The sequence below is a fragment of the Sardina pilchardus genome, chromosome 5, assembly GCF_963854185.1.
Source record: "Sardina pilchardus chromosome 5, fSarPil1.1, whole genome shotgun sequence".
NCBI lineage: Eukaryota > Metazoa > Chordata > Actinopteri > Clupeiformes > Clupeidae > Sardina > Sardina pilchardus.
This window is the reverse complement of record NC_084998.1, coordinates 22,608,569-22,636,184: the sequence shown is the minus strand read 5'-3', so window position 1 is coordinate 22,636,184 and position 27,616 is coordinate 22,608,569. Positions and strand designations below refer to the sequence as shown.

General features: G+C 46.3%; 1 protein-coding gene across 1 annotated transcript in view; it reads left to right on the top strand.

Annotated features, from left to right (window-relative positions):
• Positions 1-27,175, top strand: part of LOC134080827 (FERM domain-containing protein 7-like) — a 43,454-nt gene extending 16,279 nt beyond the window's left edge. Inside the window, exons 3-16 of the mRNA XM_062537438.1 lie at positions 4,053-4,175; positions 18,444-18,575; positions 19,205-19,309; positions 19,420-19,462; positions 19,857-19,935; positions 20,422-20,519; positions 21,100-21,214; positions 21,753-21,900; positions 22,535-22,630; positions 22,888-23,051; positions 23,998-24,066; positions 24,239-24,314; positions 25,856-26,624; positions 26,682-27,175. Coding sequence (XP_062393422.1) covers positions 4,053-4,175; positions 18,444-18,575; positions 19,205-19,309; positions 19,420-19,462; positions 19,857-19,935; positions 20,422-20,519; positions 21,100-21,214; positions 21,753-21,900; positions 22,535-22,630; positions 22,888-23,051; positions 23,998-24,066; positions 24,239-24,314; positions 25,856-26,624; positions 26,682-27,175 — 2,511 coding nt within the window. The remainder of the gene's footprint in view (positions 1-4,052; positions 4,176-18,443; positions 18,576-19,204; positions 19,310-19,419; positions 19,463-19,856; positions 19,936-20,421; positions 20,520-21,099; positions 21,215-21,752; positions 21,901-22,534; positions 22,631-22,887; positions 23,052-23,997; positions 24,067-24,238; positions 24,315-25,855; positions 26,625-26,681) is intronic.
• Positions 27,176-27,616: the final 441 nt, after the last annotated feature.

Sequence of the window (27,616 nt, the reverse complement as noted above, 5' to 3'; positions counted from 1 at the left end):
TGGAAAGCTTAGTGTATGGACGTTCACGTGAGCACAATAACTTAATTTTCTGACGACTGGTTTCGCTTTCCAGTGTCACATATTCTGAGCATTTTGGCATATCACGCTACTAAGCATGAGAGGTCATTGGCAGAGTGGAGAGCTGGTATTTAGCCATTGAGCTGCTGGTCCAGTGTCTGGGCGCGGTGTCATCCGAGGGCGTGACAGAGGGCGTTGGTATGCCACGCTGCGGTGACAAGCTGACGACTGGCACTGATGCGTCAGCTGTGATGGCCACTGTGGCTGTCGAGTGCTTTCGCTCTCTCCATCTCTCTCTCTCTCTATCTGTCTGTATCGCTCTCTCTCTCTCTCCATCTCTTTCTCTCTCTCTCTCCTGCTCTTTCGTTCTTCCTCTCCGGTTCAGCCACCCTCAGCCTTGTCGATGCAGACCTTGACATTTGCGACGCTGACCCCAGTTAGAGCGTGACGGATGGGTTTACGGCCAGACTGGGCAGAGAGTGACTGCCAGGCCGGACGGGTCAGCATACAGAAGAGGACCCAGAGGAGGAGCGGAGATGTTAAGGTCACTGTCAGGGTGGACACGCAACAGTTCCATAAACTCACAAGAACTGAAGTTGTTGTTCCTCCTGATGAGATGATGAGATTGCTGTTTGACAAAAGTAATAGAGAAACTAGTAAAAGCACTCTGAAGAGCACAGACCTCCACCAAGCGGAAACATAACCGCCTCCCGGATCCAGACGATGTTACGGATCACTCCCAAAATGTAATCGTTTCTTCCTTGGGTCATTTAATCGAAATCCATCCAGAACTTTTTTTGAGTTATCTTGTGAACAAACAGACAGACAGACAGACAGACAGACAAACAAACCCTGATGAAAACATAACCTCCTTGGCGGAGGAAATAACAATCAGCAGATAGATGAAAGATTTTGAAAAATAAATAAATAAAGACAGAAAGGAAAGAAGGAACGAGAAATGCCATTTCACTGGTTTGTGGCGATCTGAATTTTGAAAGCGCATTGTGTGTGGAGTTAACAGTAGCGATTTATTACTAGGACAGCAGCTTCTGGTGTGTAACACAAGCCTGTCAAGGGCATGGCTTATTTATTGGATTCTTGGCACAACCTTCAAATAAAGTTTGAATGAGTAGAGAACATCAATAACCCCTGATTATTAAACGTCTCGACTACCTCCCCACTTGGCCCGAGGAACGTGGCCGGCCTAGCGTCTGACTGGGCCTCCTGTCATCCGTCTCTCTCTCTCTCTCTCTCTTTCTCTCTCTCTCTCTCTCTCTCTCTCTGTTGTCCCTCAGTGTCCCCCCTCCTGAAGTGTCCCCTCCGTCTGTCTCATTTAGGTGCTGTCTACATTAGGCCACGTCGGTCTAAATAATCATTCTCCGTTTAGCCCTTCCGTCCACATTAAAATGACACACTCTGACACTGAAAATGATACTGTTCGAAAGTGAGTGAGTGAGTACATTTGAAAACTCAGTGGGTTCACGCTGTAGTTCTGTGCAGTGGAAACGAAAGAGCTTCAGAGATACGATGATGTGCGGTCGCAGACACAACAGCAACAGCAAATGGCTCTGTGGCATTTCGGTGCTCTAGTGTCGAGGCAAAACTTTTGAAAAACGATCATGTGGACCGAGATCGTTAATGCGGACATGACCTTACTGTCTCTTCTCCCCCGTGCTGTTGCTGTCCCTGTCACCAGTGATTATATCTCTCTTTCTCTCTCCCTCGGTCACCTCTTTATCGTCCCGTTCCCTTCTATAGTCTTCTTCTGCATGTCTTCCTTTCTCTGTCTCCCTCCCTTTTTTTTATTCTGACGTTGAGTAGCTTGTGGCCAAGGATTCATATGTTGTATTTATTTAAATAGATGTAAGTGTCTGCTAGACTTCACCCTCTTGCTTTTGTAAACTCTCCCTCTCTCTCACTCCTACCCTGTTCTCTCTCTCTCTCTCTCTATCTGTCTTTCTCTATCCCTCTCTCTCTGCACGGGCACATCTCCATAGCGGTGCTCATCACAGGCGCTTGGATGTTAGTCCTCTGACACAGAGCAGCAGGTACGCTCCTCTCTGCTCTCAACCCACTCCACTTTACTGTGCCGCGCTGCGGCCTACGCACCCAGCAAAATCTCAAAGCCAGAGAGAAAGCAGTCCAGCAAGAGCCTGTGGGGTCTCTCTCTGTCTCTCTCTCTCTCTCTCTCTCTCTCTCTCTCTCTCTCTCTCTTTCTATTTCTCTCTTTCTCTCTCTCTATTTCTCTCTTCTCTCTCTCTCTCTCTCTCTCTCTCTCTCTCTCTCTCTCTCTCTCTCTCTCTCAGTCTCTCTGGCCAATAAAAAATGCTGCACGCACGCCACTCCTGCCGACCATGCACTTTTGTTGCCCAACTTGTTTTGCATTACGTCGCTCGCTCTCGCTCTCTGTTTTTTTTCCCATTTTTATTTATGTCCCTGCTCTGTGTCGCCTGTCACATTTGTATGGATTCTTGGGACGTGTCCAAGGGGTTCGGCCGCCCCCGTATAACAACAAACCATCAGGGCTGATTTGAGATGTCGTTACAGTAATTTCAACGCAAGGGGCTCGCCAGTTTGTATGCTATAAAGTCAATTATTTGTGTGTTTGTGTGTATGTATGTGTGTATGTGTGTGTGTGTGTGTGTGTGTGTGTGTGTGTGTAAGCGTAAGGCAGAGGACAAAAAGCTAACGTTATCAGTCGAATGAAAAGAGTAGGATGCTACCGATGTCGCGATTTTATTCGAAACTTGGTGGGTTCATTTTGAGGCGGCCCTAACGCCCCTGGTAACTGACACGCTATCTTCTTGTCGGCTGATTTAAGTGCGAGTTTTTCTCACTTAGTCAAAGAGGCCTGTCAGTCTGAAGTACAGTGGATTGGGCCGATTTATCTCGTGGACTAATGTGTCAGAGAGGCTCATGTGGAAAAGGCTCTGGTCTGGGGAAACAAATCAGTCAGAGGCCCCTCACAAATTCACACGTGAATATTTCACACCAAGAGGAAGGGAAGAGAGGGAGGGGTGGGGTTGGGTAGATGGGTGGGATGAGGGGGTGGCGGGGGGGGGGGGGGGGGGGGTCGTCGGATCTAGAGTAATTTATGCTCATTAGGCGCCGAGAGGCCGAATTAATATCTGCGTCTTGACACGGTGTGGAAATGGAATATTACATGACCGCGTGACAAAACGTCATTAAATATTCAGACTATTTTTAATTAGCCGCCCCTCTGTAGGAATGACAGTGTGCGTGCATATGTGTGTGTGACTGAGTGTGTGTGTGTGTGTGTGTGTGTGTGTGTGTGTGTGTGTGTGTGTGTGTGTGGCCGTGCACAGATGGAGGCGCAGGAGTTTTAATACCCCACCCCTCTCCCATCTCCTCCCCCTTCTTTCTTTCGCAGAGAGCGTGCAGGACCCTGGTCCGTCTCGCTACTTTCTTCTTTCTGTGTTTTTCCTCTGACTTTGGCCCGCTTAAGTCAATCCATCCGATTAGAGAGAGGAGTGGTTTCCCTTTTTTTGCCTTTGCTTTTGAGGAGAAAGCTACAGCGCAGCTTAAAGGACATTATGAAAACACCCTCAGGCTTCATGTAACAGGATTAGAGTCATCCCATCGCCTACATCCAAACTTGGGCTAATAGGCTTTGGGATTGTGCAACATACTTCATTAGGAAAGTGTGTGTGTGTGTGTGTGTGTGTGTGTGTGTGTGTGTGTGTGTGTGTGTGTGTGTGTGTGTGTGTGTGTGTGTGTGTGTGTGTGTGTGTGTGTGTGTGTGTGTGTGTGTGTAGTCTGTGTACACACTGAATGCATGCCTGAGCATGCTGTTTCCTATCTGTATCTACATTAAATGTCACCCTTTCTTGTCTCCATTTTTGATGTTGCAGGCAGAATACTGTATGTGTTATGTTTATACGCGTACATGGGTGTGTGTGTGTGTGTGTGTGTGTGTGTGTGTGTGTGTGTGTGTGTGTGTGGTGTGCATCCCAATAACTTTCGATGTCCTCTCTGTAACTCTCTCTGTTGACCATGTCTCCACGTCTCCACAGGAGTGGAGTGGTGTGGCTGTGCAGGTGGTACAGTCGGCCTCCTCGTCCATGACCCGAGTGCCTGGCACCTGTAAGTCCCCTCCTTCCGTCTCCCAGCAGCCTGACGGTGGTTTGGGGAGGCAGGTCTGCTCGGCTACCCCCATGTTCTCTATGTTTTCACACAAAATCAAGTGCATCACTGATGGATCAGATCCATCGGATTGGATGCAGAGGATTGATTCTAATGTAGTCAATATACAGTATTTTCAAAAGACCCATTTTACACCAATGCACAAATTAGTTTAAAAACAAAAACAAAAACAAAAACAGCAGTTACTATTTGTGTCTCCTTGACTCGGTTTGGCTTCTGTTTGAAACCAAAGAACCAAACCTAGTTTGTTTCCAATTCGGTTTCTATTCCCCTTCATTTCCAAAGAGCCAAACTTAGTATTGGTAAATCACTATTTGGTTTCTATTTCCCTGTATTACCTGGTGGTTAAAAAAAAATGCCAAAATGACTTAGTGAGTCAATTCATTTGCACAAGGGTGTGTCCGCTGGTGCGTAACTCGGTAGATTTCTGGAGGACTTTTGGGGAGCGTGGCTCGGTAGACATCTGGAGGACAGCTTCTTCACAATGGATGTCATACATTAATAATGTCCTGACATGGAGCTTGAGAAAGAGTTTGCACGCAAAAATGATCACTGATCCATTCAGCTTTCACAGGGCTTTTTTTCCCCTGAAGTGTCATCTATAAAGTATGGGTCCATTCACACTTTCACTTTTAGCTTGTAGTTCGCATATTCTCACTTTGTGGACTGCTTGCAAAATCATATCGTCTTTTCCTTCCCACCCGATTCGCATTGGTCCCTTCAACACTGATCGTAAATCTTAGCAGGAATGGACAACAGAAAAGGTCATATTTTCTCGAAATATTAAATGGTATATTTTTATAAATACATGAATTTATGTAAACAATTAATAATGTTGATTAAAAAAATCAGAACAGTAAATAATCAAGAAAATACTCACTGTGTGTGTTCATCTTGAACCCTTAACACATCTCAACTAAACAGGCTGGTTTTCCATATGAGACCATTTTGTCACTGTGACACACAAGACACTGTGTGGTCAGGAAGAAGAAGGCCAGTAGGTCAGACAGGATTGTCCCCAGACTCTGCCATAGCTGTCCTTCAAAAAGACCCCCAAATCAACCCCCCCCCTCCCCCCCCACCCCCCAATCGCTCCTGTCATGGCTCTGCTTCGCTCCGCTCCTGCGACATAATGATTCCATCATTAACCTCCAGTGTTATTTATGACCGTCATTGTTTTTGGTAACAGTGGTATTATTTCCTGTCTTCAATCATCATATGTTTCTATATAGACAATGAAAGCTGGTGCGAGGATGGATTATTGGCTGCTTGAGACGGGGGTCCCAGCCAGCCGTTGGGATCTGAAGGGGGGGTTGGTGGTGGTGGTGGTGGTGGTGGTGGGGTGAGGAGGGGGCAGTGTGTGGTATGTGAAGGGTAATCAGCGGAACTCCTCTGCTTGGGAGTGGGGATTGAGTGGGGGATGATGGGGGTGCGGGGCAGAGCGGGCAGCCCAGCCCACCCCACCACAGCCCGGCGTGCTTCCCAGAGGGAGATGGATAGCTGCCGCTCAGCCCTGGAGTAATGCAGTCTCCCCTCAGTGCATTAGTCCATGCTGATGCACCTGACACACACACACACACACACAGTGAGAGAGAGGGAGCTGAAATATACATACACACACAGTCGATGACACATATCATTACACTATAATATAAAGAACTCTCAAAAAGGTGGACCCACACACACACACACACACACTCATACACATACAGACACACACACACACACACACACTCATGCACACACACACATGCACAAGGTCACTGCGTGAAGGAGATACGTAGATATATTGACATATAGTTTTATATACAACCATACGTATGTGTACACGCTTAGACATATAACAACATTAACAATCACAGGCTTATCTGCATCTTTTAGATTTTTAGGCACTTTTAACCCATTCACCACACCTTCACTGCCTCCGGTTAAATAAGTTAACAAACACACACACACACACACATACACACACACACCCCACATTCACCACACCTTCACTCCCTCTGGTTATCCCTGTTTGAAGTCGAATCCTTTTCACTGGTGCGATTGTTGGATACTTCATGGAGATGTTTGAGTTATCTGTTCGAGTCCTGCACAGAAGCCCTACAAGACTAAAGCATTTACATATTCTTGGCAACAAAAACAGCTGCAACCGGCACAAATGCCATTGATAATTGGTGTGCGCCAAGCTAACTGATTTGGAATGGCTGAGCGTGTTCAACCTTACCTCCGTATTCCCATTGTGTGTCTCCCCACAGGCACAGAGTGTTATGCCACACACACACACACACACACACACGGACACGCACACACACATACACACACCCCACTAACATACACACACACACACGCACATACATTTGCTCTCTCTCAAATACTTTCTTTCACTTTGCTCTCTCTCTCACACACACACACACACACACACACGTGTGTGTGGTTGATAATCTGTCTCTCTGGTGGCAAATTGTGGTTGTTTGGGCCCTGAGCAGAGAAAGCAGAGCACTCCCCCCCCCCAAACTCCTCCATCTGCCCTCTTCTCCCCACATCCACATGGTTAGGAGAAAGAGAAGGATTTCTTGATTATCATTACTATTATTATTATTATAATTATTATTACTATTCCTGTTGTTATTATTACTATATTATTACTATTGTTTTTGTTGTTGTTCTATGTTGTGATGGAAATGTCCCCTGTGTCCACAGTGCCTTGGGCTGCGAGTCACCTCTGGTCCCGTTGGGGGAAGACCCTCTTTTGTCTCCCTTTTCTGTCGCTCCTTGCTCCTCTCCTCTCGTCTGCTTCTCCCCCGTGTCTCGCTGTGTGGCTCCCAAGGCTGCCGTGGGTCTCTTTGAACCGGAGAAAGAGCAGAAAAACAACAGAGAGAGAGAGCGAGAGACAGAGCGATGGAGAGAGAGACAGAAAGAGAGAGAGAGAGTGATGGAGAGAGAGTGAGATAGAGGGAGAGAGAGATGAGGGGCCTTAAAGAAGTGGCCAACCTCCAGAGGATTGTTTTGGGACGGCTCCACGGATCCCACCCCTGCGACTATTAAACACGGCAGCCTAAATCCTCTCCTTAAGGCTTGTGACTCGCCGCTTTGATGGTAGTCTTCAGTGCTCACCAAACAAAAAAAAGACACACATACTTTGTGTCTCATGTGCATGCACACACACACACACACACACACATACAACCAGGCATACATGGACACACACACCCATACACACACACACACACACACACACACACACACATGCTTATACACACATACACAAACACACACACACACACACTCACACACACTCACACAGATATCCCAGCCCTTATCACAACGGAGAGCTTTTTGTCTTTGTCTCTAATCCTGACTCCGTGTAACAGAGCACTCAACATCTAGGCCCCGAGGAAGCTGACCTTACAGCTCTCCAAATCTATAGCAGATTTCATCTCACCGCTCAAAATCTGCGGGGTGGACCACAGGAGATTAGCACGGAAAGACCGACTAAAGTGGAGACAGACGTCTTGCATGCATCGACCCAGTTTCAGCAGGATTGACTAGGATAGAGTTAGCGCTGACAATGAGTAGTGTCCTATCCAGCTGCTTTGTGTTTAGCTGATGGAGGTGTTGATGTGATGAGATGAGAAATGAGAAATCAGCCCTGTTTCTCTCACAGAGCCAGAATGTTAAATGGAGGGCAGCATTGTCTTTGTGTGTTGGGGCTCCGTGTAGCACCAGCTGACATTTTGGCCAAATAAAAATGAAAACTATATATTTTTTGAGAGTCTTCAGGTGATTTCTGACCAAAGGCATGCACTTCATCGGGATCCTCAAGTAACAGTGCTCCTTGCCATGTAACCCATTATTGTGGATTTGGTATGCCTTGGTTGACCATATTGCACCAGTGTGATGATTGACACTTCTATCATTAGTGTCCTGTTTCCTGTTCTGTAGTGGTTTGATGTTTTTTCTCTTGTCATCTTAGATCTGGTGCACCTCCAGATCTTCAGGCCACAGTTTGAGACACTTCCCAGATTGTTCTATGACCCCCCCAGTCCCAGAGTGGAACCATTCAAAGGTGAGAATGCACCCCTCCAAAAAAAAAATAAAATAAAAAATAAATCCTCCCCAACATCCTCCCACCGGCCCATTTCCTCGGAGCGTCACCTTCAAACCCTAGCGTTCCGTACCCAGGCCTCGTCTCGCCCCTTCCCTTCCGTAAATCAATCCTCCCTTCCCATTGGGAGAAATCAAGAGTGTTGCCCATGGTTACCTCGCAGATGCTGAGACGTCATATATTTTCCCCCTCCCCGGAGGACTTAACCAAGCCTGTCGTCTCTGTCACCGTGCCATCGTTTACCTTTTTCCTCCTCTCCCTCCCTCCCTCCCTCCATCCCCTTCATCCCTCCATCGCTCCCCCGCCTCTAAAGAAGAAAGATCTAGTCGGCCCCAGAGTTGGTCGCAGTGGCGGTGACATTCATCGGGGCCGGCCGCGCGGAGACATTATCGGCAATAACACTGGTTGATATTGATGGTGGCACGGCGGGCCTGGTGTTAGCCACTTGTGCCATTGATCCCCATTACGTGCTGTCAGGGGCCGCTTGGCTAGCTGATAGTAATTTAGAGGATGACCTCCAAGGTGACCCCGCGCTCCGCGCACGTATAAAAATAGCATCTCCAATCACCAGCGTGTGATGGGTGTTAGCGCTTCTTTGCATTGACTTGGTTGGACTTGTACTTGTGGCGATTGTAGATGGAGGCGCTGTTTATGTGGTGTGTAAAGTGTAGTAAACATGGCGAGTCCCCCTTTTGCTTTGTGTTAAATTTAGTAAGCGTTAATTAAAGTGAGCCTGAATCGGTATATTATTGAAGAGATGAGTAGATCAGAGATGCGCTAGTTTTTCCCTGATGTCCACACTGTGCAGGTGAGCATTCCACCAGCATTCAAGAGAAACTGACTTGGCAGAGAGAAAGAGAGAGAGAGAGAGAGAGAGAGAGTGTGCTTCTGTGTGTGTGTGTGGGTCCATGAAAGACCTTCTCCCCACTGTCTGTCAAAGAGACAAAATCATCAGACCTCAGATGACTCTGAGATGGAAGCCGATCTCTCTCATTCTGTCAAACACACACACACACACGCACGCACGCACGCACGCACGCACGCACGCACGCACGCACGCACGCACGCACGCACACACACACACACACACACACACGCACACTGTATTCCCTGGGTTACTGTTATTATTCTCCCATCATCCTCTTCATCTCGTGTCTCTATTTCTTCTGGACTCTTTGTTCTCTCTCTCTGTCCCTTTCTCTCCCCCACTCTCTCTCTCTGTCCCCCTCATTCTCTCTCTCCCTCTCTCTCTGTACATCTGTGATTGTTTTAGCCCGGTGAGGCTAGCTCAGGTGGGCTGCGCTGGCTCGCCAGTGGACCACCCTTTCTATCACAGGAATGAGGTAGTACTATTTTAATTAAAATGTCAGGACAAGTACTGCGGGAGTTATCCAGGATGAATCGCCAGATAAGGGGAGCAGTCGGCCAGAACAGGTCAAAGAGACAAAGTCACCTGAACAACAGATCCACAGCCGCCACACGCACACACACACACACACACACACACACACACACCTTGCTGCCGTCCCATCCATCCTGTGAGGTTGAGGACCGAGGGTGGGGGGGCATTGGGAGTTGAGGGGGGGTGGTTGAGTGGTGTGTGTGGGGCATGACAGGGGTGATTGGGTTTGGGTAGAGGTGTCATGGATGGGGCCCGGCGAGGTGCCGTGATGGTTTGGGAAAGATGGACGACTCGCTGAGGGAACTTATTATTCTTTTTCCAATTTTGAAAAAGGGGGGAAAAGAAAGAAATGTGCCCAACGGGACCCAGAGAGGTGATCTGAGGCCCTGTCTGTGTGCTTTTGAAGCTGTGTGTGTGTGTGTGTGTGTGTGTGTGTGTGTGTGTGTGTTTGTGTTTGTGTTTATGTGATTGTCTGTTTATGTGTGTGTGTGTGTGTGTGTGTGTGTGTGTGTGTGCATGAACTGGCGATGTGCCAGTTTGTGTTAGATGTGCTTGTTACTGGAGAGGTGTGAAGCTGTGGCACGGTGTTACGGTGTATAATGGGCCCGCCTGTATGATAATCTGACATTTCTCACGTGTGTTTTCTCTGTATGTGTGTGTGTGTGTGTGTGTGTGAGAGAGGGGTGTCTGTGTGTGTGTGTGTGTGTGTGTGTGTGTGTGTGTGTGTGTGTGCACACCTCATTTGTTTGGCCCTGGTGTTTGGACAACCAGTCCACAGACACGCTTGTAAACACACAGGCACACACACGTTTGTATTTGTGTTTGTTCACTCGTGAGCATTTGTTTTGGTGGAGTAAATGCCATGGGATGACCCTTTGTGCCGCCTCCTCTCCGGATGCTCTGTGACCGCTATTATTACCGAAGCATTTTATTTTGGCGTGAACTCTGAGTGCAGGAATCAGCACACCGAAAGCGCTTGTAGACAGCATCAACATTTTGAAGCTGTGAGCATGTGCTTATGTGAGCATTCGCCTTAAATGCTGACCCCCTTCTGCCATGAGTGTGTTAATGTGGGTGTGTCCTGTGTGTGTGTGTCCTGTGTGTGTGTGTGTCCTGTCCTGTGTGTGTGTGTGTGTGTGTGTGTGTGTTTGTGGGGCGGCGAGGTGGCCAGTTGATCTTCTTTTTGTTTGGCGTGCGTACCGTTAAACATTGATGCCGCCACACCTCTGCTCCTCTCCAAATTAACCAAATCACTGTGCCACCCAGGCCTAGGGGAGGAACACGCGTTATAATTGTGTGACATTTTGGTAATGACCGCACTGACATTTCAGACTGACACCTTTTTTTCCTCCCCTCTCTTTCTTTGCCTTTCTTTTTTGGGGGCCCTTGTACTTAAAGGGTAACGATACAGAGTGACAGATTTACACTTTGTGGTGGAAAAAAAAGAGGGAGAGAAAGAGCGAGGGAGCGACGGAGGGTGGGCGGGAGGAAAAGATGCGTCGGCACCAAATTAAGCATGCCTTTTGTTTGATGGCACTTCCGATGGAGGTTGCTAACACATCAATGGGTGTCAGACGGCGAGGGGAACAGGGCAAACAGTACTTGAAAAGACAATGCTACTCAAGGTGTGTGTGTGCGTGTGCGTGTGTGTGTGTGTGTGTACTGGTGTATGGGCGCATACCACAAAAACTAAATGTCAGTCTATGAATACACACACAGATATCTGTTACATTTGTTCAAAATGTGTGCATTGATACCTAATGTAAACATACTGTATAGGAAATGATTTTGTTTTTTAATAGTGCTTTGATCATTGAAGTGAGTCTCTCAAGCACATTTTTGAAGTTAGTGGACAAGTCATATCCAATCAAATCAGTGAAACACAACAGACATTCTGCTTCTAACTTTGTGTTTGAATATGTGCTGTATAAACACTGTGTAGAGTGTGCCAAGGAGGTTGACACAGAAGTCATGAAGACAGCAAGCATACTGGTCTATTCCATGACTGACCTCTTGCTTTCATGATCCACCTCTAACTCAGCGGACTTCTGGCACCTCTCCTCCCACTCGGACTCTTCCCTTTTAGATTACAATCTTGACAATCCTCAAATGAAAAGGAAACAAATGATACGTCTGATTGAGACACTTGCGACACCTCTGATTGCTTCTGCGCCGGCGATGAAAAGAACTAGTGGGCGAGCGACGTGTTTCAGAATGCTGGACATCTCAAGGATGGACAGCAGCTGCTTTGTACAGTGCGTCTGCACTGGGCCCGACACACGCTAGGCTTTCATTCCTCTGTGCTGGTGGACAGCAGCCTTCTTTCCTCGCTTCTAAATTGGTGTGTGTGTGTGTGTGTGTGTGTGTGTGTGTGTTAGATTTCACGTACTGTAATGTCCTGTTAGTTCTTCAGTGCTTTCCTACCACTGTATTAGATATTGTTCTTTTCATGTTGAGTCAGCAGAATACCTAAAGGTAGCATAACAGTTACATTACATTTATGTGTGTGTGTGTGTGTGTGTGTGTGTGTGTCTCTACAGGCCGAGACTGTTTTCCATCAGATCCTCCCTGATGCGAGTTCTGCCCACCCGCCACTGACCCTGATGACATCATTCAAAAGGGAGAGGGGCTCCCGGGGGTGGACTGTGGCTTCGAGGGGGACACCCCAGACCGAGTCGGCTCTCCGAACCAGAGAGAAGACGAGGACTCCGAGAGCCAACCAGAGGCCACGAGAAGGCGGCGGCGGCGGAGTTTGGGTTGGGGGGGGGGGGGGGGAGCGAATAGACAGAGCAGGAGGATATCCCCCCATCTGAGGAGTGGACGTCAGACATGATCACCTCAAAGCTGCTCCTCCCAAACCACCACCAGTCACCTGCAGCATCACTCCTACCCCTTCAGCATGCAGAAACAATGCCACCGCTAGCTATGGTCAGAGAGAGCAACATTTCATTTGATTTGCATTCCTCTTCAAAAAGAGAGAGCATGAACACGTACCTGTGTCTCTGTCAGTACACATTATCACAGTGGTGTTTGTGTGAAATGAAGCAAAACCCATTATCAGAACTGTTCCACTAATCCAGGGCCAGGACCTCATTTACTAAATGGTTGGTCTTTTACAATGATCTCCATTTTCACGGATAGGTTTGCTGCTGGTAGTTAACTTGTTCAAGTGTTAGTTAAATCACATCTCTTCAGTAACGCCTGGCTAACAGAACCATTGTCATGATACTACATCTTTACTTGACATTGATTTATTCCAGAGAATTCCTAACTATGAAGGTGCACATGTCATTGTTAATTTCTAAATATCTTCTAAACATTTGATCAAGGCAAGTGGCATGAGTCCCTTTTCTCGCATAATCTTTTTTAAATGTATAATTCATGTTTTTCCCTTTTACGGTCTCATTTTTATTTAATATATTTTCTCAGTAAGCTACTTGTTTTAAAATATTTTTTTATTATTATTATCATTTTTAAAAAACAATGTCCATTAGTTCCTCTGCCATGGTGCCTTGAGTTTACCAGAGTTCTGAAATTCCTTCCCCCTGGTGGATTATTCTTCCTCACAGAGGAGAGATTAGGACAGCTCACTCACACACAAATACTGTTATGGAATGTACATTACAGTAACTTTGTAATACAAGTGAAATGCCTTATAGAGACATCATGACAGTCTATTGCACTCAAATATATATATATTGTTTCAGTAAGGTGGCGGCTATGGGCTTGCTTGGACATTACGAACCCTATATGCTGTGATATTCCTTTTTCTCAGAAGATGCTCGAGCAGCCTCACAACATGCCATTGTGTTGAAACACCATTGCGACTTGTTATACTCTTGATGTTCAGCCAGCCCTTCCTCAAAAGCACAAGCCAGTCAGTCCAATATGTGTGTGTGTTGGTATAGGCTAGGGAAGGGAGGTTAATGCCATCATGTGTAGACTACATACTGTGTGTCACCTTCAAAATATTTACTGAACACTGTGTAGGCTACAGTTTCACATTTCTTGGAACTCTCAAACAGAAATATTATTTATTTATGTTATTAAATTTGAAATAATGTGCATCTTTGGTTTGTGTATTTCATAGTGAGCATAAATATGTGCCTATTAGTTTATTGTGTCTAATATGATTCTCGAATCGTTCATCTTGTTAATCATGCAAAGTACTGAAGATGTGTCTCTCAGAAGTATTTTCAGAAAAGAATACACAAATTAAAAAATAAAAATAAAAAACTCTGGAAAAAGTTTAGCTGAGAAAAGGCAAGGTGATAAAGAGCTTGTAAGAAAAACTGTTGTGAAATGGCACGTTGCTCTTGCAGCCAGGTGCAAACGAATCTCCGCATAGAATCGAATATAAGTGTAACGGCGCGCACTCTGTCGCAGCAGCTGTTCGCAGGTGTGCCGATGTGCCGTGAAAGTTTCCTGAGTTTCCAAACAAACACTTGCAGTTTAGCCAAAACGACAGTAAAGCTGTATGAGAGACTATCTGGAGAAAGAGGGGAGGGGGAGAGAGAGGGAGAGAGCGTGTGATGACATTTGGTTTACCGTGCCTTTGCAAGGACAGATGGCTAATTATGGTTGCGAATGCGCAAGTCCCATACTCCCGGCTGAGCTCTTTGTTTCTCTGGAATTTGATAGCAGTTCTGTTGAGGGTATTTACCGACTCTGGCGGGGATGAATCGCTTAGGCCCGCAGCAGACTCAGCCCAAGATAGGCAAAACATGGAGTCAGCGAGTGCAAACAGTGCCCTTTCAGGTGCGAAGAAGCCCCGATCACATAACCGGCAGCTGTGAGAATGACTCCAAATAGCCAAGGATAGTGTCATTATGACTTGATGGGTTGTTGTGTTGGCCTATACTGTGTCGTCCTTTAATATTTCTACAAGCCGAGGCCATAATCATACAATACAGTATACCTACTTAGTTTTGACACAGGGAAGGGCCTAGAGATACACTCATTTCAGATCCTGCTCTGCGCGCCGACGGGGTTTCTACTACGGGGTTAACTCTAGTCCACAGGTGTCAAACTCAAGGCCCGCGGGCCAGATGCGGCCCGCCACGTCATTTCATATGGCCCGCGAGAGCTTTGAGGGTCTGATACAGTATGTGGCCCGCGAGAGCTTAAAAGGTCCGATACAGTTTTTGCGTATAGGCAATACACTGCAATACAATGCACGCATGTGAGACTGACAGGGAGGCAACATCAACCACCTTACTCTATGATCAGTGCAACTGGCTACATCAGATGTGATAGCAACGTGTACGTGTGAAAACAAAATAGACCAGTATTCTAAACTATTTTAGCGAACGGAGCGCCTAAATTACGCGCTCGGTTTAGCCTGCCTGTGAAACGCATGATTGTTTGAAGTGCGTGTGCTTCTTTGAGAGGGGAATCGATGTAAGTAAACTACGTGATACGTTTACGTCTACGTTTAAAAGGCATGTATAATTGTGTGTAGTCCTATTATCCAAAAAATCCAGCTCCAAATCCTTGCTAATCGAGCAAGTGATTGTTTGGCCAAAAGCGAAAATAAGCCTCTGACCGAGAAGAGGTGCATTCATATCAGGCAAGCAGAGGTTTGTAGTAATCGCCCTGTTGCTTTGTATTTTCATTTCAGTTTAAAACGAACAACACAGAATCCACACAACACCTTTCAACTTTAAAACTTCGAAGAAAAAGTCCACCGGGACCGTTCGCTTCTACTGTATGTGTATGGAACGGTGTAGGCTAGTGACGCATTTCATATGGATGCACTTTTTGTCATGACAGTTAGCCTACTCGTTTGCATCACTTGCTAGATGTAAAACTGCATTTCGTTACTGGTATTTCACTCGTGCAATGACAGTAAAGTTGAATATACTCGAATCTAAAAACTCAGAAATATGAAAAAAAAAAAAAGAATCCATGGCATGATCTCTTCCTGACTGACCAGTGACCCTCATTGAAAAGTCAAACTGTATGAAACTGACAGTGGTGTTTTGTTTTTACAAAACATAACAATAATAAAAAAAAGAACATGTCATGCTGATACCTTTTGCTCTTCTCGATTTTAGAAGTTTTACCGATGCTAAAGATTTTGTGGCTGGTGCTACAAATCTTAGAAGTTACATCTGGCCCTTTGAGGGCAACCATTGGGCTGATGTGGCCCTCAGTGAAAATGAGTTTGACACCCCTGCTCTAGTCTATCCAACGTCAACGGAGCGTTAGGACTGGTTATTAACTCGTTTAGACATAGGGTAACTTACATATCTTTCCGGAAACGGTGCTGACCACGGGCTACACCAGCGTAAACGTCACCCACGAGAGTCATCAATCATGTGAGGTTAGGTACTAGACTTACTTCAGTTCAGTATTTTTTATGCTTTAACAACATGCGTTTGTGGATTAAGCGCAAATTTAGGCCTAATCTTTCAGCCAGTTAGTTCACAGTTGTGACACACATACTTCATGATTTCTTTTGTGTATCCTACTTTTAATACCTGACACATAGGCCTACTCCACATTTGTGGAAGAATCATCTCTCTAATCATTTGGTTGTTGTAGGTATTTGGCTGTTTTGTTTTGGGGGGTCTTGTTTCTTCTCTCCTGAGTGACCGAGCCGCTCATTGGTATCATTGGGAATCAATTTTCTGCATGAAGAGTCTTGACATTAAAACGCAAAGGGTAAGAACAGCCACAGGCAAGACACCTAGCGGGGACCACGCAGCCACAGCTCACAGCAGGGGGCACGACTGGGAGACTAGGGAGAATGCGTGCCAAGGAACGGAGAATATGTGACAGAATTCCGCTCTTTTTCTAACTGTCGGCCGTGACACGGCTTGTGTGCGTCTTCTTCGCCAACTGACGAATCACTAAACGTCGGTTAACGACGATTCATATAAATATTTAGTGGTGGAATAGTAGATTGATCCTATACAAAGTTAAAGGGCAAGTCGCAGTTTCAGAGGAAAAGTCGGGCGAGTATTTACAGGGCTGGACTGTAAATAGGTTGTGGGGCAAATTTTGGTCAAAGTCGGACAAACATGAGAAAGATTATGGTCCTTTTAAATCACGTCTTCATTTTGGCCCAAACTCTTTGACACCTTACTGTATGAAACCCATATGTCAGCGTGTTGAGTTTCAGTTAGGTTTTATTTTAAGAAAACTCTTGATTTTATCATCATGTCTGTACAAAAACACTAATGAAAACGCGAGCGCTGGCGAACGCTGATAATCAGTTTCACAATTATTGTATCTTCCCGTTTACAGTAGGCTACTGTCATTCTTTGGTGTGGGCATTAGGCTGCTACATGATGTGACCGCCATCTAGCGAAGAATTAAATAACCTGCATCTCCGGACCGCAACAATAAGGTCGACGTTTATTTCTGTCACTAACAGCCACAATTTGGAGCAGTCTACCCGTCTCTTTTGACACTGTAAATATATTCTTATGCACATTATATGAAACACCCAATATTATTGTGTTTTTATAGCACGCATAGCCAATTTAAACTCCATGATCAGCATTTAACTTGGCCACCTACCTGCTCCATTAAACTAGGCGGTGGACTGACACTCAACAACGGGTGATTACAAAAATCGCTAGTAATTTGCCCATTTAAGTATTTCTTTGAATTTCCAAGACCACGACAGATGCTGTTGTTGCAGGCCTGTTGCATTTGCTTCGTTCAAAACAGTGCCTTAGTATTGCGTAAAACTGACCCCCTGGCTTTTCTCTTTGCGTGTCAGTGACACGATTGGTCTGACTGCAATATAGAAACATTGCCTATAGAAACGATCAAAGTTTAAACATTGGTAGTGTGCAATATAGGAGTACTGTTAGAATTTGACATGTAAAATGTATTATCACCTACAGGGTTTTGCCTCCGACTTAATAGGTTACTTTAAAATAGATTTCTGGTTGAATTGCCAAAAGGCCTACGCGCGTGCACATAAAAGACACACACAGGACAGGGGAAGAAAGAGAGCGTGTGTGTGTGTGTGTGTGTGTGTGTGTGTGTGTGTGTGTGTGTGTGTGTGTGTGTGTGTGTGTGTGTGTGTGTGTGCACATGTCCACGAGCACGCATGCATCTGGTCATCACTCCTCTGGTAATGACAGAGCGGAGAGCTCGCGTGGTAGTGATGATGTCCTCCTTTCACCTGCAGAGTTCAGTAGAGTCGAGACATTCCAAATCACTTTTGATTTGGATTCTTCACGGAGACGCTAAAGGCTGTTGCGGGAGCTTTTGGAGAATATGACTGTTATCGACAGGGGAAAAGTAAGTAGGTTATTTTACAGTTTTGGATTTTTGTGTTGTAGTCTACACTTTTACTGAATATCCTATATGATTGTGTTGTAGCATAGCTGACATTTTGACATATGCTGAATTAATGACTTTTTATTATGGATATAGTAAATGCAATGCGGCATAATGTGTGAGTTTAACTGGATTTATTTCCTAAATATGAATATAAACACACATTTTCTGATAGGCCCATATTTTTTTGTCAGCACTATCCTGTCAAAGACAGTCAACTCCATCTTACTTCAGGCGTTACAGTAAGGCTATATGTGTGTGTCTCCCTTTCCTTAACTAATCTCCACAGGTGTTGTAATATCTGTGAATTTAATTCAGGTTTCACGACACTTTGCAGTGTTCAGTTCAGTTCCTATCCAATAAATACACCTCGTATCATATGTGTAGCCGTCTTAAATGTTTAATCGATTTTTCACCGTAAATTGTAGGGTGTATTGTCGTGACGAGCAGAAGAGGATGAGCATCAGGAGCAGGCTCGAGCCCTTCAAAATTACTGTCAGATCTGAAACCGCGCGCAAAGAGAGCCTCCTTTGCTTGCGTGTCATATTTCTAGATGACAGTGAGCATACTTTCGAAGTCGAGGTGAGACCAAAAGAGCCATTTAGAAAATTGAACCTGTGTCAGCCACTAATTAATTTCATAGCCATAAATAAACCAGTCAATCAATCCATAGTACAGTCGAGATACAGTTATTCAGGATTCGATGGACTAACATGGCCAAAGCCTAGTCTGCTTGGGACATAACTTAAATGGTGTGACAAGATGCACTTATTGCCTCAGTTGCATGATAACAAAGGAGCCTCATTGTGAGGCCCCGTTTTTTTATTGCAACTATTTTCTTCACCCCAAGCCATGGGGCTTTTTGTGCATCTCCTTGCATGAGTGGTGGGACAATAAGTGAATCAGATGGATAAAAGACTCAGCTCTCTCTTGAGTGGCTCAGAATTGAGTTGAAAGACTGACTGGAGGGTAAGAAGTCATCGGTCTGGATTTTAACTCTGTCTGACTGTCCTGGTTTCTGAATGGCCTTGGGGCACTCAACATAAAGCTTGAACATTTCCCTGGCTACCTACATGTCCTCCTTTAAATCAGTCCATCTCTCAGACAGACAGCAAGGGATTGGTGAAATGTTTTAATATAACAATGTCATTTGGAGACTAGTTATTCATAGGATTTAATCCTCAATGTACTGCATGCTTTTGTATATGTAGCAAAAGGCCCTTGGAAATGACTTCTACAACAAAGTGTGTGGCCGGCTGAGACTTCTAGAGAAAGAATATTTTGGACTTGAATTTCGTCACCAGTGCGGTACTTTTGTGAGTGACAATTTGCTTTCAAATGACTTGAATATATTAATCCTAAATGTTACTAGGTCCAGTTTGTTTGATTACCATGACAATGTATTACTTTATCTGTGGTATTGCAGGTATGGTTGGAACTTCTAAAGCCTCTTGTGAAACAGGTTAAAAGTAAGTTTCAGGTAATCCCTACAATGTTTAAGTGTTATTTCTAAACATATTAGTCTGAAGGGCCTTGTCGGGTGGTCATCACAAATGTTTTTGTCCACAATGTGCTTTGTTGCCAACACTATGGCAGCACCTTCAAGAATAATTTAATACAGTTAAAACATATCCAGTCACTGGAGAAATATTAAGAGAAATCATGAATGAAATGGTCCTATTGAGTGTGCACTGCTGATATGGCCTGAAAGTTGCCTGGACATGTGGAGCCATTTCCTTTGTGCTGTTTGTCCCTTTGAGAAGATGCCCATAGGCTTCATTTGTAGCCTCTACATACAGTGTATGCCACATGTGCAGGGTCCGTCTACTGATAAAAAAAATACCGTTTTTTCTTTCATTGTAGACATCAGTGATCTCTCCTTTCGTTTCATTGTGAAGTTCTTTCCACCTGACCCTGGACAACTCCAGAAGGAGCTCACCAGGTAAGCTGCCATCTTTTCTTTGCCCCATGCCATGGCGTGAGCCAGAACGTGGCGTACAGTAGCTTCACGACGTGCGGTGTGTTCTGTCGGTGTGCACTCGTAGCCAGGAATCTAAACCTGCTGCATAACGCAGATGCTCAGAATTACAAGATGGCCAATCGTCTCTTAGATCAGAGCATTAAAACAGAACTATGTAGTGTATAGTCTTAATGGCTAGTGAGTGGAAACAAGAGGTGTATTTATCTGTCCTGTGTAACTGTTCTTATCTATTCACATGGCCATGTACCATCAAAACAACTGCGATGATTATGCCAGTTTGCCAACTTGTTAAGTATAAAACATACCCCGAAAAGTGTCAAATTGCTATATATTGATACTTAAGGGAGTCTCCAGTTGAAAGACAAAACCATATTCCATATGCGCTATGCGCTCAGTCTGCTTTGCAGTAGGGACACACATTTCATAGCGATGTGGTCTTTTGTGTAGGTATCTGTTTGCTCTGCAGATCAAGCAGGATCTTTCTAATGGGAGCCTGACATGCAACGATAACAGCGCAGCTCTGCTCGTCTCCCATCTGCTTCAAGGCGAGTAGAGGTACAGCATGCAGTGTGTGTGTGCACCCACCGGTGAAGCTAAGTGGCTAAACTAATGGGAATATGAGGAATACAGATACAGTCATTCTGCAGCCAAATAACCAAAGCAAAATAACAAAGTTTATATGTTATAATTATGTGGTTCTCAAACGCGGAGCGGACTATCTGTTGTGGTACTTTGGGAGTCTCCCAGATGTATATATCATGAAAAATTGTTAAATTAAAGTTAATTTACTGTTTCTATCTTTCTTGAAAAAACCCCCCAAAACAATGCAAGACAGTATGTACAATGTGAAATACTGTATATTTAAATGGGCCTACAGTACGCTACTGTATTTTAATGCCAGTCATAATGGTGGTACTTGGAGAGTAAATTGTTCTCTGAGGTGGTACTCATTGTAAAAAAGTTTGAGAACCACTGTTTTAATTCATTAGCAACTTTCACAGTCATCTGTGCCTTACATAAAGCAGGGAAATAATATGCCTATGTTAATATGATAAGTAAAAAACGTTTCTCCAAAACATGTTCTAAACTAAAAGTCCCTTTTGCTGGTTGTTTGTGAACGTGCAGCTGAGATTGGAGATTTCGTGGAGGAGCTGGACATGCAGCACCTGGAGGCCAAGAAGTATGTCCCCAACCAGGAGTGCCTCCAGAAAAAGATCCTGCGCTTCCACAAGAGACACAGGTGCCTAGTGCCCCAGTTTGATCTGCTTTGACTGGGCACAATGCTCTAGAGAGAAAACAGAGAAAAATATGCTAAGCGAAGCTAAATATATTAAGAACAACATTTTGTAGGCACTTTTATTTAAAAAAAAAAAAAAAGATAAGATTAAAAAAAACCCTACAGAGCTAAATCAAAATATGTTTTTCACTACTTGAGCCCCATAAGGGAATAGGGTTGTCTCTTAGAATTGCTTATATCATACTCCTGCACCTGCAGGAATTTGTTATTTAAAAAAAAAAAAAAAAACTGTTTATGAGCCCAAGCCAAGTGCTCTGCGTTTATAAGGATGGCTGCTAGCTTTTACAATCAAAGTTACAATCTCTGTCAAGCGATTCTCAGCCTCTGCTTCACTGCGGTGGAGTTTAAAGTCAGCCTGGTTCCATTCCCATGGTAGTGTCAGCACTAGGCAGCGTCCAAAAAAAAGTGCTTTTGGACGAGGGCCTGGGCATGAGGCCCCCCCCGTTATAACTCAGCCTGATGTGCTCTGCCATCCTCACAGGGGTCAGACGCCAGCGGAGGCCGATGCCCAGCTGCTGGAGGTGGCGCGCAAGCTGGACATGTACGGCATTCGGCCCCACGCCGCCAGCGACGGAGAGGGCACCAAGATCAATCTGGCTGTCACGCACTCCGGAGTTCTAGTTTTCCAGGTGTCCGCCTCGGGTCACACCTATAGGCCTATTTAAAGCAGCGCCCAGCAGAGGAAGACAGGGACGCAGCCGCTGTGCCTACGCACGCACACTGGCAGGTTCACATGTGCAATCAGTAATTCAGAAGGGCCAAATGAATCACTGATTGCACATCCCTTTAAGGGGAGCACGCCATGAAAGCCACCCCCACCTGGTCTATATATGGCAACACATTAACATGTCAACTTTTCAAGTTAAATGACATATCAGGTATTCATAGATTTCATTAGCAGGACCCCTGGGTGAGTGAGTGGGTGGGTGGGTGGGTGGGTGGGTGGGGGTAGGGGGCGTGTTATTCTCTAACACAACTTTAGGCAGTGTGCGAGTGCCTAGATAACTTTATGATGACTTTGGAAATTTGAACAATCACATTATTTGTAAAAGAGGATCAGACAGGGATCTATCAGGAAGTCTCTCTGTGTTGATGCTGTTTCTTCTTCTTCTCCTTCGAGTGTGTTTAACCTCACTGTGAGACTGGACATAGAAATGGCTACAAATCCCATTACTGAATCCAGTTAGTGCTTGGCACCGACTCCATTCAAGCTGTATTTCTGGCACAGAGGTGTGAGTGTGACCTTTTTTTAACTGTCTCCAGGGAAACCGGAAAATAAACACCTTCAGCTGGGCCAAAATCCGCAAACTGAGCTTCAAAAGGAAGCACTTTCTGATCAAACTTCATGCTAAAATAGTGGTGAGTGTATTAAAGCAGATATATTTTTTTGTGACATGTGCACAGCCTCAACTGATAAAATGTTTCAACATTTTAGAGTATTTAGATATTTCATAGGATTATTTAAACAGTACTGCGAATTGCATTTATCTGCTCCAGTTGGAACAATAATGGGAACAGCCTTGATCTTAATTTGTTGTTGTTGTGTTTATGTGTGTATGTATATGTATGTGTGTGTGTGTGCGTTCGTGCGTGCGTGCGTGCAATGCGACCTGCAGCCTTCCCATAAGGACACCCTAGAGTTTGCGATGGCCAGTCGTGACGTGTGCAAGGCCTTCTGGAAGATGTGTGTGGAGTGCCACGCTTTCTTCCGTCTGTCTGAGGAGCCCAAGACAAGGCACAAGTCTCTCATCTACAGCAAGGGCTCCTGTTTCAGATACAGGTCAGGGCTGCAGGCCGTATCAAATCTACTGATAACAACTGTATCATATTCAGATACTCAGAATGCACTTCTTTTCTCGGTCAAGTTGTAGTACACTGATGATAATTTATATGTGCATGATGTGTCTAGAGTTTTTTTTTTTTCAGTTGGTGTAAAAGTCACTCGTTGACTTTCTTTCTCATCGTCATCGATACATCTTGAGCGCTACTTTGAAATAAACAATGTGTCTTAAAAGTACCTCTCAAAGTTTATGGTTAATGGGAACCAGTTTATGGTTCTCTTAAAAACATGATAACTGTCTGTAATATTGAGGTATTTCAAACCTACATAGCCAGGGAGCTTGATTGTGGTGTCAGTTTTAGGGCAGTCAGTTAGCAAATGCGTTGGAAGTGCTCGACTAATGTAATGAAACAATATTTTAGAGTGATGTTGTTTTGATCGCGCAAGGTCGTATCCTAACGCAACCGACATCTGTAGCATGTTTCTATGCCTGACCCAATCCCAGTTAATGACCAAGGAGATGGTCCAAGATGGTCCAGGGACCTGTTCTGGCCCCTGCTACCTAATCTCTTTGGGGGAGGCAGACACTTCTGAGAAAACATAAAAACATACCACAGATGTCAAATCATCATGCCAGCTTCTGACGCCTAATACATTCCATAACAAGGACACTTTGGTGAAAAACAAGACAGCGAGAAATGAGAACACTAACACAATTATATTATTATAGTTATATTATACCCTAATGGTTTCACACTCATGCTATAGAGAGATAAATTAATGTTAAAAATGTATTGCTACATTGAGCGCTAAGCTCAATGAATCAATAAAGTATCTATCTATCTATCTATCTAAGCACTTGTGCAGTAACCTGTAGTGTCCTCTGGTTATCGGTCAGCTCTGATGTGAGTTGTGTCCAATCTCAAGCCCTGTTGTTGCTCCTCAGTGGTCGGACCCAGAGACAGCTGCTGGACTCTGTGAAGAAGGGAGAGAGGAAAAACCTTCCTTTCGAGAGGTGTGTGTGAGTGTGTGTGTGTGTGTGTGTGTGTGTGTGTGTGTGTGTGTGTGTGTGTGTGTGTGTGTGTCTGTGGGATGGTGGAATCAAACAGTGATTTTTAAACCTATTTTTAAATATTGAATGGACTGTGCTCTGCGCTTCCTGAGCTGAGTGTGTTTTCTCCATACAGGAAGTACTGTAAGGTGCACTACGACACCCGGCAATGCAGGTCCTCTCCTGATCTCCTCACAGACGTCTCCAAACAGGTATCCTCTCCAACCTCAGTTTGGGATATCAGTGTGATGATATACTGTACAGTACTTCCTGGTATAGAAATAAACAGACCCCGGGCTGAGAAATGGGGGAAAAAAATTGTAAAAAGGGCTTTACCAGTAATTTCACAGCCATATGATTTTTAATGAAATTTCGTCCATCTGCAGAATGTCAGGTAAACAAAAGCGAGGGGGCTTTTTGCAAAGGCTGGCCATATTTTCAAACAGCTGGTGCCATCCTTCCCCGGATTTTTCCAGGAACTAATCCACAATATGACTACACGACCGACCACACCTTTGGCCGGGGGCCAGAAACTCGATTTGATGCTCCCTCTACCAATGCGACACGGCAAATTCAATCTGGGAAACAGCCTCTCTCTCTCTCTCTCTCTCTCTCTTCCTCTCTCTCTCTCTCTTTCCTTCAGTCCGCTGTTCCTCCTCTGTGTGCCTCTCTCTCTCTCTCTTGCCCAGCCCAGGCCGGCCCGGTCCATCACTCTCTGCATCACCTCCATTCTCCTAATTGGCCTTCGCACGTCGCACTCCGCTGCCAACGGGGTTATTTATTGTCACAAGCTTTCGACACCAACACAAACATTTACCATGTACACCGCCCTCCCCCTCTCTCCACACACACACACACACACAAACACACATGCAGGCACACACAAACAAACACAAACACAAACACAAACACACACATACACACAGAGAGACACTTCTCGACGGCACTGTTTCCACTCGGCTAACAGAGTCTCCTCTCGTTAAAGACTTTAGTGTGGCGTTACGAGGCGCCGCTATCGCTCGGCCCACGCTCGGCGAGCAGATTAGACCGAGCTTGTGCTTTTAATGATCACTCCCTCCCATAAACCCCTCTGCGGCCTGTCAAGCAGCAAGCCTGTTAAAACAGGAACCCGGTTCTCTAGCGGTTTTAAATGGAATATGACTAAACGGCAAAGTCACTTAACACTGACACACACGCGCTGTCATATGTGCTTGTGGTCTCCACATGGCTGCATCACCAGGTCCATTTGCCCGTGCACGCTCGTGAAATGGTGGCTTAAAAGCGGCGTTGGGTAACGCTTCCCAGAGTCAACTTCCTCTTTGAAGTCTTTGTAATGCATTAGGCAACAGAGTGATGTGGGTAGACTGTGAATGTCATTATACAGTAGGTTCCCAAGATACATGTGTTTGGAGTCACTGCAGTGCATGTTATAGCATAATAGTGGTTACATTATGAGCTGCATAAATAATATTTTAGTATAATCTTTTATAATAATCTTTTTTGCTTTATACAGACAGATTATGGTCATTTGTTTTTCAGCACGATGAGGGGATTTGAATTATTAAAAAAAAAATATTTCATGATTTTCACATCACTTTGATGCCATAGTATATGATTCCAGATGTGTTCCACTTAAACCATTCTAACTAGACCATTCCTCAGTGTGATGCCCGAGCTGTGCAGTCTCTGTTCTCCTGGCAGAGTTGCCATGTGTGTGATTGAGTGCACCTGTACCTGTACCTGTGTCCTGCAGGTGTACGAGCAGTCCTGTGGCTTCCCCCACGCGGGCTGCACCCAGAGCGCCATGCGCAGCCAGTCCGCCACCGAGGTGCTGCTCTCCGCCGACCTGGACCGCCCCCCGACGACCCGCACGGCCGACCCCTCCCTCTTCGCCCAGTCCCGCTCGTCCTCCTTCTCCGGCGTTGAGAGCACGTCTGCAGCCGCGTCGGCGTCCGCCACCCTGCTGCCCGGCATGGGCATGCTCCCTGGCATGGGTACGTTCCCGCTGCGCTGGCAGGGCCAGGAGTGCCTGAGCCACCACCACCCTCACCACCGAGGCTGGGGCCCGGACGCTGGAGCCCCTCAACGGGGCCGTCTACTGGGCAACACGCAGCAGCTGGTGCTGCTCTACCCCAACCCCCACAGCCACCCCCACGCCTGCCTGGGGCTGCCCCCGATGCTGCCCGTCCTGCCCCTGCCCGCCCAGGCGGCCTTCTGTCTGGAGCCGGTGCCCTGCGTGCTGCCCCTGCCCCCCGCTCGCTGCTGCCACCACGTCCACCACCACCACCACCATCACCACCACCTCCACCCGCCGGCGCCCGCGCACTCCCTGTTCGCCGCCACCGACGACGTCGTCCTCCGCTCCTCCAGCTTCTCCACCGCCGGCACTCTCTCCCCCGCCAGGCGGCAGCGCTGCACGGGGGCGGCTGCCGCGGGGTTCGCCCCGGCTTTGGGCTTGCCGTCGGGGCTGTTTGCGGTGACCGGTTACGGCGGCGGTCCCGGCGTTGGGCGTAGCCGCGCCGGTGGCGGCGGCAGCAGCAGCGGAGGAGGACGCGGTGGTGGTGGTGGTGGTGGTGGAGGACGTCTGGAGTTCACGCACGAGGAGCTGGGCCACTTCAGCGACGACTCCAGCTACCAGTCGGGCCTGCCGCGCCGCTCCTGGAGCCAGTCCGACATGAAGCTCCTGCGCCAGCCCGCGCCCGCCGCCGAGTTCCGGCCCCTGGGCCACTACCCGCACCTGTCCCGCCGCCAGGCCCCCGTGCGGCCCACACACCTGCCCCTGCGCTCGACCCCCGGCCCTGAGCGCCGCCCCGCCTCCGTGTGCTTGGTGGCCACGGCGGGTAGAGGCGGCGGCGGCGGCGGCGGCAGCCACGCTGAGCTGAGCCTCAGCGACTCGGACTCGGAGGTGATGTGCCCGTTCTACTGCCCGGCGCTGGCGGCTCTGGGCCCGGCGGGGCCGTTGGCACGCATGCGCATCTCCTCGGGGAGCCTGCAGCTGGACGAGGAGGAGGAGGACTCGGCCAGGCTGAGGGAGGCAGAGGGGGCGGGAGCAGGAGCCAAGCAGAAAGCTTGACGTAGATCAGCATGAAGATGAGGTTTTTTTTTAAAAAAAATTATGAATTTCCTAAGACACTGGTTTTGTTTGACTGGATACGGGTCACCTCAGCCGACTCTCTGGCCAGGTCATGGCTGCTCTTCCTGGACTGAGATCTGTTAGGTGCTCTTTTCTGAGAACAGGGAGATGTTAAGTGTTGTTATTTGCATTTGTAGTGAGCCTGCTGGTGAGGGATGGGTGAAAATGAGTTTCATCAAAGAGAGTGCACTGGATTATCTTGACTTTACTATTCAGAAACCTCAGTAAATATTGTATTTGTTCATTTATTGTCCATGTATAAATTGGTAAGTGTGTAGTTTGTCTGAAGGAATATGAACTTGTTGGAAATAAGATTGTCTGATTGAAGTCAAGGCTTCTGCGGGTTATCCAGCAGGAATAACACCCAGGCTAAGTGTTCGT